The following is a 12,548-nucleotide window of genomic DNA, read 5'->3' on the forward strand; positions in this document are numbered from 1 at the left end:
ACAGTATATACGGGTTAACCCTGCCAAGGGTTTTTTTATGAACAGTTTTATCTCCATTTTAGGCAGCCAATCCCGGTTGTTCATTGGAAGATTTTGTGAGGTGGTATTCTCCTCGGGATTATGTGGAAGAAGAAGAGGTTGATGAAAAAGGAAATATAGTTATTAAGGGAGAATTGAGCGCCAGGATGAAGATTCCTAGCAACATGTGGGTAGAGGCCTGGGAGACGGCTAGGCCAATTCCAGCACGCAAGCAGAAACGACTGTTTGATGACACAAGAGAAGCAGAAAAGGTGCGATGCTGTCTGATGGATTTTAAATGCATAATGTTTGTAACATTTTAAATTTTATTTTGTGCATAAAGGGGGGTATTTTACTTTTTTTTTTTTTTTTTAAATATATTACATGCCTAATAGATCTCTGAGATAGGAACAAAAAAATATACATCATTAAAATAACTATTATATCCTTGCATCATAATCTGCCATTAGTAAAGTGACTTAAAAAAAAACAAAACACGATTTTACTTCTTTATGGAACTGCAGATAATCATGAACACTTCTGATCTGGAATGGGAGCTGGTTCCATAATTTAGGAACTATAAACCTACAAGCATTTTCAGACTGAAAGCACTGGGACGAAGTCTGCTGGCACTTCTAACTCGTGGACTTTGAACCAGTTTTCAAAGGGACAGTACTAGGGCCAGCACTATTTTTTTTTTTTTTTGACTCCCCTGTGTGAACAATTACTATGCTTCCCCCCTTCTTGTTCTGTTTTATGTAACACTTAATTTTTGTTTTTCCAGTAACCAACGCTCAATAGAAACGGGCTTGTCAGTCTTTCATTCTCACACTTTGTCTTTACAGGCATAGTTTAGGGGAAATACGTGAGGGGCAGTGCCCCCAACATACTCCGGGCTAGTGCTGAGTTGCCTGCCTCCTCCCCCTCTACCATATCACCTCCCTAGCCCCTGCTTGCCCAATCTAAGCAGATAGATTACCCCTATGCATCTGTCTCTGTCTCAGTTTTGTTCCTTCTCTGTACCTGGAAAACCCCCTGCCTGAATGGAGCAGGCACGATCCCCAGCTGGCCCTGTGCTCAGCGACATTTGGTTGCACAGAAGCCATACAACAAAATGGTGCTGGCCGCACAGCCAGCCGGCACTTTTTTTTTTTTAATATATCAGCAGATAAGGCGGCGGGGGGGGGGGGGTGCCTGTGGATCGCTTCTTGCCCCATTTACTCATTTTGGACCCACGGACGGGGTAAGATGGATTTGGTGGAGGGAGGGAGGATGGTTGGGGAAGGCCCAAGTATATAAGAGTTTGCAGGGTTGGTACAAGGGTACTGGGTGTCCTAAGTGAACCTTATAGTCTTGTGCCCTTCCCTCCTCCCTGCCACAATTAAAAAATTATGTATTTATAATAGATTTTACATGAAAAGGACTTTTCAAATTAATCTTCTGAGGTAAAAATATCACTTATAGTATATGCTGTATATTAAATGTACATGCATTGCTGTGATGCCAAGCAGAAAACCCTGCAGAAAATAAAAAGATACATGGAACCCATGTGGTATTAAGCCTATTGTAACACTATTTGGGTGTGAGTTTGATCCTCAGAAAGTTAAGTAAACTGAATCACAATACAGTAAACCTCCCATACCAAACTAACACTAACTGCCAGCTCTCAAATACTAACAACCATACTTATGAAAAGGCAACACTGCAAATATTATACCAGGCCCTAAAGCACCAATATACCACCTCTTAGATAAACAGAGTAAGCTTTCTAGCTTTGGGATATATAGCAGCCTGAATGCCTCACCTCAGTGATACATGCAGAGCACACAGACCCTCACCAAATATAGAATAGACAGACAATATAGGAGTGTCCGGACAAAAATTGAACTGGAAATGCAACAAACCAGATTCTGTATGCAATTCAAGAATGAAAAAACAGAATCCTTGCCATTCCTCATTAAACATCAAAATATAAACATTAATCATAATAGTAAAATCATAAAAAAAACCTATACAAAAAACGGGTGGAAATTTCTGGATAGTATTTTGTAACTCCAGCAAGTATGCATATACCATCCAGGCTAAGCACCACCAGTTGTGCAAACTGTGCAGTTGCACGGGATGGCACACCTGGGGTTGGAGGTGAGGGGGCAACAACAGCAGTAGAGGGAGCAGCCCATAGTGCTTCAGTTGGAGCTTATCCCAGTAGCAACCAAAGAAGAGACAGAGAGACCTAGCATGTGTGTAGAGAGAAAAAGGGAGCGAATGTTTGTGGTGAGAGAGAGACTTAAACTCCCCCAGGAATCCTTTCAATGTGGCTAAATATATGCACATTGTGGTTATAATCTTTAATAGTAGTGATATGGCTGCATTGCTTAAAACCCAACTATATATGAGACTTGGGTAGGCCACTTATTTTGAATAACAACTTCACCAATTTTTTGCTGGCTGTGTGGATTATATGGATTATTACACCTCCTTTTTTTCTACTTATCAGTCTTCTCCCTATTCCCTCGAGCATCTCTCTGGCTTTTGCTGTCGTTTTTTCCACCTGTTTGGCCACCTTAAGATCATCTGGGGGTGATTGTATCTGATGATAAGGTGGCCAGACAGGTGAATAAAGAGACAAAAAAAGCCAGAAAAGATGTTTGGGTGTGTAGAGAGAGGAATGATTCATGATGAGACTTAATTTGGAATATTGTGTATGGTTCTGGAGAAGGCACCTCAAAAGGATATAAACAAGATGGAGTCGTTCCAGAGAGTGGCTACTAAAATGGTCAGTGATCTTCATTGTATAGCATATGGGGACAGGCTTAATGATTTAAGCATACAGAAGAAAAGTAAGATGGGGGGGAGATATGATAAGAGACATTTACTTAGAGGTATCAATGCACAGGAAGTCTCTCAACAGAAAGGAGACTCTGGAAAGAGAGGTCATGGGATGTAGGTAAACGGGAGTAATCTAAGGAAATATTTATTTACAAAAATGGTAATGGATGCAAGCATCAGCCTCCAGTGAAGGTGTTAAAGATGAGGATAGTATCTAAATTCAAGAAAACATGGGATAAGCACAGGGGATTTCTGAGGAAAATGGTAAGGGTTGTGTAGCTAAATAGTTGAGGATGAGCAGACTAGATAACCCAAGTAGTCTCTTTGCTATCATATGGAATGGGACCTGAGTATTGGATTACATTTGATCTTGTAAGAATCAAAGAGGAAGCTAAGGACTGAAATGGCCTTCCAACAGAGGAGAGCTGTGTGACAAATTTTGGATTTACTTGGGAGAGATGTGGTAGTGGGGGCTTGAAAGGTAAAGTGGAAGAAATGTGGGGGAAGGAGAAGGGTGAGAAGGGGGAAAGCTTGTGTTGGTTTGCATATGGAAATTTGTATGCTTCTTTCCCCAGGGTGGTAGAAAACCAAGGGAAGAATTGCAGTTGGGCAGACCCTTATTTGCAGTTACTTTCTATGCCTTGTACTGGACAAAGAAAGCTTAGTTCCCTCTTCTGATAAGACTGTCGTAGAACTGATCAGATTAGGATTGTCCCTAATTTTAATCTTTCAGAACCAGGCCCACTCTATTGCACTCCAACCTCCAATCTATTATGGCCTGGCTGTTGAAATACGAGAGAATGTGATATTTGTGTCTCAAGTCATCCTGCCTGCATAGCTTTAATCTTATTACCTTTACTGTCATTCAACAAAAAATTAGTTCAGTTTTATAAGTATTCTTATTTATATTATTGGTTCAGATTATCATTTAGTTGAGGTAAATTATATATAACTTTTTGTAACGAGTCTTGTCAATAGTCATGGGAAAAGGGATGATGAACAAATACACATTTTACTGTGTGGATAAGTAGAGTTGAGAGTGATTTTTTTTTTTCGTGTGTGGTTTGTTTTTTATTCTGTGCTTCTATATATTTAGAAGTCCATATTCAGCCGCTGTGCTAGTGAGCCAGTGATACATAACCGGTAACTAACAGAGTATATTCAGCGGTGCGGTGGCTATGAATTTAGCCGGATAAGGGCTGAATATAGCCAGGTAAGCTATTTAGATGGATAACTATTACGTTATCAGTCTAAATGACTTTTGAATATGGACTTCTTAAAGTTCAGTCGAACAGGTCATGGGAACGCAGTCGTCATACAGAAATTTGTTGGCGGACCTGGGACAAAAACCTCTGAAGGACTGATTGAAGTCATTGCCTCATCTTATGCCCACCCCTCCTCCATTTGCTTCCGAACTGAGTTCAGTGTACTTTTTGTGATAAATCAGTTGGAAAACTTAGGGATATTTCTTTCTCTTTTGTCATCTTAGGTGCTTCATTATCTTGCTGTTCAGAAACCTGCTGACCTTACAAGGCATCTTTTGCCTTGTGTCATTCATGCTGCTGTTCTCAAAGTGAAAGAAGAAGGTAAATGACAATATTTCAAGTTAATAAATATTTGGGAATAGAGCAGGACTTCCCAAACCTATCCTGGTGACCCCATAGCCAGTCAGTTTTTCAGGATATTCACAATGAATATGCATGAGATAAATTTGTATATACTGAGTGCCCAACATATGCACATTTGTCTCATGCATATTCATTATGGGTATCCTGAAAACCTGACTGACCTTAGAGTCACCATGAAAGGTTTGGTAAGTCCAGGAATACTTTGCTAAACACACAGACATAACACACAAAGGGGTAGATTTTAAAAGAAGCGCGATCAGCCTACTTTTGCTTGCGCATCAGACTCAAGCAAAAGTACGCTGGATTTTAGTAGATACGCGCGGAGCCGCGCGTATCCACTAAAATCCTGGATCGGCGCGCGCAAGGCTATCGATTTTGTATAGCCTGCGCGCGCCGAGCCGCGCTGCCTCCCCCCGTTCCCTCCAAGGCCGCTCCGAAATCGGAGCGGCCTCGGAGGGAACTTTCCTTTGCCCTCCCCTCACCTTACCCTCCCTTCCCCTACCTAACCCACCCACCCGGCCCTGTCTACAACCCCCCCTTACCTTTGTCGGGGGATTTACGCCTCCCGGAGGGAGACGTAAATCCCCGCGCGCCAGCGGGCCTGCTGCGCGCCGGGCCGCGACCTGGGGGCGGGTACGGAGGGCGCGGCCACGCCCCCGGACCGCCCCGGGCCGTAGCCACGCCCCCGTACCCGCCCCCAAAACGCTGCCGACACGCCCCCGAAAGGCCGCGACGACCGGGCCCGCCCCCCGACACGCCCCCTCCGAAAACCCCGGGACGTACGCGAGTCCCGGGGTCTGCGCGCGCCGGTAGGCCCATGTAAAATAGGCTTACCGGCGCGCAGGGCCCTGCTCGCGTAAATCCGGGCGGATTTACGCGAGCAGGGCTCTTAAAATCCGCCCCAAAGAGAATGTCTAGTGACCTTATTGGTACTGGTGGAAATTCAGCTCTTTATAGGTACTGATATCTTTTGTTGGCCTGGTATAAAAATTGTCCAAAAATGTTATAATATACAATGTATTCAGACTACAGACTTCTATGAAGATAATTTCTATGTTGGACCAGTAATAGGCTTCATAACCTACATATCACAGGGAGGGGTCAAGATGGCCGACATGTAAATACATACTGTGGCAGCTCTATTGGGTGTGGGCTAAGACCAGGATTTCAGCAATATATTTGCTGTGTTTTACTGACATAAGGTGTAACATAAACAGTAAATCAAGACCCTACCCTGCTGAATTTTCTACTCAGGTGTATGTCCCTATGGATACCTTCCTTTGTCCAATGGCGGGTGTCATCTATACTCTCCATGTTCATCACAGAGCAGCTGCAGGTGAATGTGATACTCTCAAGTTTGGAGGTAGCCCTTAGCTCTGAGAAGAGATTCTTTCCATTTCTCCTAACCATAGTTTCTCACTGAGTCACTGCAAGAGGAAGTCAATCTCAGTGAGAATGGGCAGCAGTTTTGGGAACAAGTCAACATCTGGAGCTCCATGTGCACCAGCAGCCAAGAAAACAAATAGAATGCTAGGAATTATTAGGAAAGGAATGGAGAATAAAACAGAGAATATCATAATGTCTCTGTATTGCTCCATGGTGTAACCTCATCTTGAGTATTGTCTGCAGTTCTGGTGACTACATCTCAAGAAAAATGTAGCAGAATTAGAAAAAGTAAAAGAAGGGCAACCAAAATGGTAAAGAGGATAGCCCAATTCCCCTATGAGACAAGGTTAAACAGGTTAGGACACCAGCCTGGAGAAGAGACAGCTGAGGGGAGATAGGATAGAAGTATTTAAAATAATGAGTGGAGTGGAATGAATACATGTTAATTGGTTGTTTATGCTTTCATCGAGTACAAAGACTAGAGCACACGTAATGAATTTAAAACTAATAAGAGAACTTTTTTTTTTCCTCAACGCATAATTAAGCTCTGGAATTCATTGCCGGGGATTTGGTGAAAGCTATTAGTGTAGCTGCATTTAAAAAAAAGGTTTGGACAAGTTCCTGGAGGAAAATTCCATAAACCATTATTAAGGTAGAGTTGCAGAAATCCATTGCTTATCCCTGGGAATAAACAGCATGGAATCTACTACTCTTTGGGATCTTGCCAAGTATTTGTGACCTGGATTGGCCACTGTTGGAAATAGGATACTGGGCTTGATGGACCCTTGGTCTGACCCAGTATGGCAAATCTTATATAGTTATATATGTACTTATAGAGCAGATTGTAATTCTGGGCCCAAGTCTTGGATGTACGTTCTCTTGTTAGGAGGATCTGCTTCCCCCATGGTAGAGGTTTTGTCCAGAAGTACTGCAGGTGTGTGAGAGATTGCGACTGTTCGTCAGTGCCTGCTGGTGCCAGTATTGATTCTCTCCTCAGTAAAACTTATACTGTCTCCAGCCCCATCTGTGTCCAAAACCATGGCTCTGCAGGAAGTTTGGACAGTGAATAGAATCTTCCACAACTGGATGCATTAATCACGTGTATCTTTTCTTATGTTACTGTTACTAAATATTAAAATCAAAATAACACATTTGAAGATCATAAATCGCGTCCACAGGGTTGTGAAAGCAAAATCAAGATAATTTGATTCTATTAAATAAACTAGAAAATCTTAAATTCAACAATTAAGTTTTGTGGATTTCCTTGGATCTCCTATTTACCTCTTCACAAGATACGTTTACAAAGTATTTGACAGAAAATCTGAAGTGCCCTCTTATCCCCCACCCTCAAGTCAATGCCAGCCACCTCAAAGGTTGGTTACTTGCAAACGAGGAGGAAGGAGCCCATGACAGCTTGGTGTCTACATGGAGTTTGGTCATTTCAGCTGCCTTGGAATAGACTCAGGAATAGATGTGACTAGAAGTGAGGCTGTAATGAATGTTCCAGAGCCCGATAGGTGCTGGACACTGAAAGTATTTTTCTGCAATAAAGACCTTTTCTATAATCAGAAGGTCAGTGATTTTCTTGAACTGTATAAGATGAGCCAGAGCAAGCAGGAAGCTTTTCTTGGGCTGAGACCACAGGTGGTTCTGTTGGGGGCAGATGTGGGGTTTTTTTGTTTGTTTATTTGTTTTTTTTGTTATAAAGTATCCTGAATTTTGTTTTGTTTTTGGAGGAGAGATTCTCCCCCCACCTTTTTCAGTTGGAAAGAACATAAAAAATTGCCATACTGGGTCAGACCAAGGGTCCATCAAGCCCAGCATCCTATTTCCAACAGAGACCATTGCAGGCGTACAAGTACCTGGCAAGTACCCAAACATTAAGTAGATCCCATGCTACTGATGCTAGTAATAGCAGTGGCTATTCCCTAAGTCAACTTGATTAATAGCAGTTAATGAATTTCTCCAAGAAATTATCTAAATCTTTTTTTTAAACCCACTACGGTAACTGCACTAACCACATCTTCTGGCAACAAATTCCTGAGCTCAATTGTACGTTGAGTGTGAGAATCTTCTCTGATTTGTTTTAAATGTGCTACTTGCTAACTTCATAGAATGCCCCCTAGTCCTTCTATTATCCGAAAGAGTAAATAACCAATTCACATTTACCCGTTCTAGACATCTCTCAACTTTAAAGACCTCTATCATATCCCTCCTCAGCCGTCTCTTCTCCAAGTTGAACAGCCCTAACCTCTTCAGCCTTTCCTCATAGGGGAGCTGTTCCATCCCCTTTAACATTTTGGTCACCCTTCTTTGACCTTCTCCAGATTATTAGTCACCCATTAGGACCATTCATTTATTTTCTGCTTGAATTGTTTTCCTTTAACGTGTGTGTGTGTGTGGGGGGGTGATACCTGTTTAGGTACATGTGAGGTGATCTTTCTAGAATTTGCTTGGTGTTTGATAATAACTGCCTATAATCTTATTATTCATTATTATTTCAGCCTTGTTTCCCCTGCCTTTATTGTGGACTTGGTCTGAGATTGTGTGTTTTTTCTGTTTGTAAGTGCTTACAGTTTGATTTGTTTTTCCTCTAATATCACTGTACAGTTATTTTCCATGTCGTATGATTTTTCTTGCCATATTTTTGTTAAATTTATAATTGGGATAAAAATCTCGCACATGTACACACAGTATATAAATATATATTTATATTCTTACAGAGATGGTTGAAGATATTCCCTCTGTTAAGAAGATTATTAAGCAGATAATCTCTCATTCCAGTAAAGTTTTACGCTATCCAAATTCAGATGACAAAAAATTAGAAGTAAGTCTTTCAGTTAAAAAATGAAGTCATGTATTGGTGCTGACACATTTTGTAGTAGTGCTTCAAATGTATATTTTCTTCCTGCAGGAAATTATTAATCAGATCATAAATGTTGAAGCTACTGTCGCCAGAGCAAGATCCCTGAAAGCAAAATTTGCAGTAGACAAATGCGAGCAAGCGGAGGAAAAGCAGGAACTGGAAAGGTAGCAGATATTTGCTTCTGGTACATACTTCACAGATTTCTGAGCGTAACAGACCTACAAACCTGTGAGAAACCATGATCAATCAGCTTTTGGACCACTCAATTATGTGCTGTTTTTATGACTCTTGCTGCCAGTACATGAATTAAATACTATATTTCACTTGTGTTTGGGGGCTACTGCCAGCTGCAGCTGAATGGGCTCTGATGTATATTCTTTCACCTGTAAAATACACCTTCTGGAACATTTAAAATGCAGTACTGCATGTACCTGTATTTACAGTGTAATATAAATATATTTGACATGCCTGTTTTATTTTGCTTTGTGCCTATCTCAGCCATCAGAACATCCCCGTAATGCAAGCCCTGAAACAGACTAGAGTAATATGTTGTATTGAAATGCCAAAATTGTATCTTTGGTGAAATATTTGATGCAGTCTTCCCCCTTTTAAAGGAGCATGGTATGGAGATCACGGAAGAGATGGCTAACAGATTATGGATATTTGATCCCAGTTTAATTCAAAATGTCGCTTAGCTAGATAATGCTGGCAAGCATTTGACAATATTTGCTTTCCAGACAGATGGCAAGCTTTTGTAATTCTTGCAAGAATCACATTTGAGAACTTCCAGTCAAGGATAATAACATGCAGGATTGACATAGTTATGAGCTTGGCTATTCATGAGTTGCTTCCTTTTATTGTCTTTTTTTGTTACTAGGTTTGTGAGTTGTCTTCTAGAGCAACCAGAAGTGTCAGTCATTGGAGCAGGCAGAGGGCCAGCTGGTAGCATCATTCACAAGCTGTTTGTGAATGCTCAGCGGGTAAGCTGGAAATTTCACTTCTCCCTTTTCTTTTGAAGCCCTAATCATGGCGACAGACTAATATAGCATGATATTCCCTTTAGACTGAATTTATTGGTTTTGGAACTTGCGTGCAATAGACTGGACAATGCAGACTCCTTCGGGAGCTGGTGTAACTGTTGTTCTCAGCAGTAGAATGCATGCCAGATAAAGAGGCTACAGCACATTCCTCATTTTGCCATCCTTGTTTCCAGTTTTGTATCTGCAACAGATCTGTTTTATGTTCTAACAAAAAGAAAATGCATTTATAACTTTCAACTTCTTGAGGCTCATGCTTCTGCTGATCCTTTTTTCATACATCAGGGATAAGCAACGCCAATCTTTAAGAGCTGCAAACAGGTCTAAATTTCAAGATATCCCATTAATATATTTGCAAGTTTTTGATCTAAGAACCAAGTTAATAAGAATATTTTGGTTATCCTGGAAACCAGACTTCTTTGCAGTTCTAGAAAACTGGACTTTTCTACCATACTGGAGGGGTTTTTTTCTTTTTTAGTGAAATAGGTAGACATTTCTTCATTTTTATACTTTGTTCTTTCTTTTGCATGATTGGTCATTTTTATTGGACCTCAGCATAGCTGTGAAGTTCCCTTATTTGCAATGAAATTTTGGAAACCTACGTTTATTGTAGCTACTCCGTACTAAAGCTGCATCAAGCAAGGAAGAATAAGGAAACAGATTTATAATAGATGACTCTGCCTAATTGCAGTATTATCAGAAACCTGTACTACTTACACTGGAATGGAAACAGCATTGAGAATCTCTACATGAAATCTGATATTTTAGCATTGATTAGCAGAGAAATCATAAACAGTTGCAGTTACTGTATGTCTTTGTTTGTGGTTTGCCTCATATATATTTTATAGGATACCATTGGTGGACAGTCAGTCAGTCGTTTAACTTCCTTTACATTATTGCAGCACATTTGCAGATCTGTAGTCTTTCTATGAGGGCTTTCTCACCTCTAGTTATTGTTTTAGAGTATATTAGAGATTAACTATATGCCACCTTATGTCATAAGATAGAAATGCCTCTGAAGCACCATAGACTGAACCTTTATGGTCCAGTTTTCCCTTTTTTTTTTTTTTTGTCTTAATAACCTTCGCTCTTTGGTGCTCACAGAACAAAAGAATAGGGGTCAGGTCTATGAATTGAAATCTGTTGCTCCAGAATTTCCATTTTATCCTGCTACACCAGTCCAATACAGTCCAAGCAGGTGGGTTATCACCCCTACCAGTAGATAGAGGTAGAGCCCACAGATTGCTTCCGTGACATCATCGCCACTATCTAGAGACAGTGTAGCATGGCAACAGCCCAGTGTATGCCGCCTCCAGCAGGTGATAGGACTCTGTGGTGCAGCAGGATTTCTGGAAGGCACTGACATTGCATTGGGCCAGGCCCCTGGTGTGTTCAGGAGAGTGAACTCACTTGGAAAGGTTCTCAGTTCCAGAGGGAACTTGGTAGAACCCAGAGATGAGGGTTACCTCATTTATGAGACTAGGAGGCCCATTGAATCGGGCAGAGAATGAATCGGGCTGTGCGGCTTTCTTCCTTTGGGGCAAGTGTACGCTGGGGAGGTGGTTCAGGTGTGGCGGTCTTTTGGAGTGCGCCAACAGGGGTGGGGGGAGAGGTTCCGGTGGAGCTGTAGCTCCTCCTACTTCAGGAAAAGTCTCCCTCAGATGATCTGTGGCTGAAGCCCATGTTGGAGAAGACCTCGGGTGCAGGGGTTTTGGCGGGAGCGTTGTCCATTTTAGGCCAGGCTCCTGCAGGTGTCTCAATATTTTAGCAGATTTGTATATATTCTGCCACAGAATTTGGTGACCCTCCGAATCCAGCCCTGCAGATAGCCCCTACGTGAGCCAGACACAGAGTTATGGGCCCAGGTTTCTTCCGCTTTCTATGCCTTACAGCAGCCTGGAGGAAAGTGCAAGGCCTCTTCTGGGACTAGTAAAGACCCTTCTGGAGACCTAGCTCTCCACAAGCGCTCTAGGGAGGCAGTTGATCCTTCATCTTATAGAAAGATACTAGAGGATCCCTAAGACCAGGTGGACCCAGCCAGCTGTACTTTTATGGAAGAAGGGCAGGTGTCTTCTGAGAGAGAGAATGAGATCGTTATTCATTTGTTTCAAAGAGAGTTTTGTTAGAGTAGTTTCCTGTCTCAGAATAGTGGATCCCAAGATTGAAGAGGCTCCAGTTTAGGATCCCATTATTAAGGGCGTCTTCAAATCTACCAGAGCTTTTTGCCTGCACTCTGAGGTGGAAGTCATGGTGCTGATGGTATGGGAGGCCCTGGAAGGTGGCCTCAAAGGAGTAAAAAAAAAAAAACAAAAAAAAACTTAAGTTGTATCCTCTCTCTCCAGTCATGGTTCGGTTCTTGTTACAGACACCTCAGGAAGATGCCTTGGTACAGCAGTCGCCAGGCATCGTCCAGCTTCTGTGGATCCTGAGGAGTACAACATTTCCCTCAAAAGATCCTCAAGATAGAAAAATTGAAATTCCTTTGAAACACCCCCACAGCTTTGGTAGTCTTCCAACCTGGGATCTAAAGAGGTGCAGCCGCAAGCAGTGGCTGTCAGTTTTCTCTGCGTCCTGCAGTTTTTGAGTGGCCACAGAGGGAGCTCTGGGTTTAGACTCCCCTGTGTTTTTCTGGGGACCCAGAATCCTATAGGAGACTTTTGCATCAGTGTTCAATTGTTTTCGCTATCTAGGCTTCTTGCTTTCCTAATCACTACTCCAAAGTAGCTTATCTTATCTCTCTGTTAACAGAGGAGGCCCTGGCTTGGGCCTCTCTGCTCTGGGGCA

At 42.0% G+C, this 12,548-nt stretch overlaps 1 protein-coding gene across 3 annotated transcripts in view; it reads left to right on the forward strand.

The window, feature by feature from the left end:
* The window catches only part of RAB3GAP1 (RAB3 GTPase activating protein catalytic subunit 1), a 182,788-nt gene that overhangs the window by 135,002 nt on the left and 35,238 nt on the right, over positions 1-12,548 (forward strand). For all 3 annotated transcript variants that reach the window (XM_029605371.1, XM_029605372.1, XM_029605373.1), the window contains exons 19-23: positions 63-290; positions 4,337-4,433; positions 8,585-8,688; positions 8,776-8,891; positions 9,605-9,707. In XM_029605371.1, coding sequence (XP_029461231.1) covers positions 63-290; positions 4,337-4,433; positions 8,585-8,688; positions 8,776-8,891; positions 9,605-9,707 — 648 coding nt within the window. The remainder of the gene's footprint in view (positions 1-62; positions 291-4,336; positions 4,434-8,584; positions 8,689-8,775; positions 8,892-9,604; positions 9,708-12,548) is intronic.

This window comes from Rhinatrema bivittatum, chromosome 6 (genome assembly GCF_901001135.1).
Source record: "Rhinatrema bivittatum chromosome 6, aRhiBiv1.1, whole genome shotgun sequence".
Classification (NCBI taxonomy): Eukaryota; Metazoa; Chordata; class Amphibia; order Gymnophiona; family Rhinatrematidae; genus Rhinatrema; species Rhinatrema bivittatum.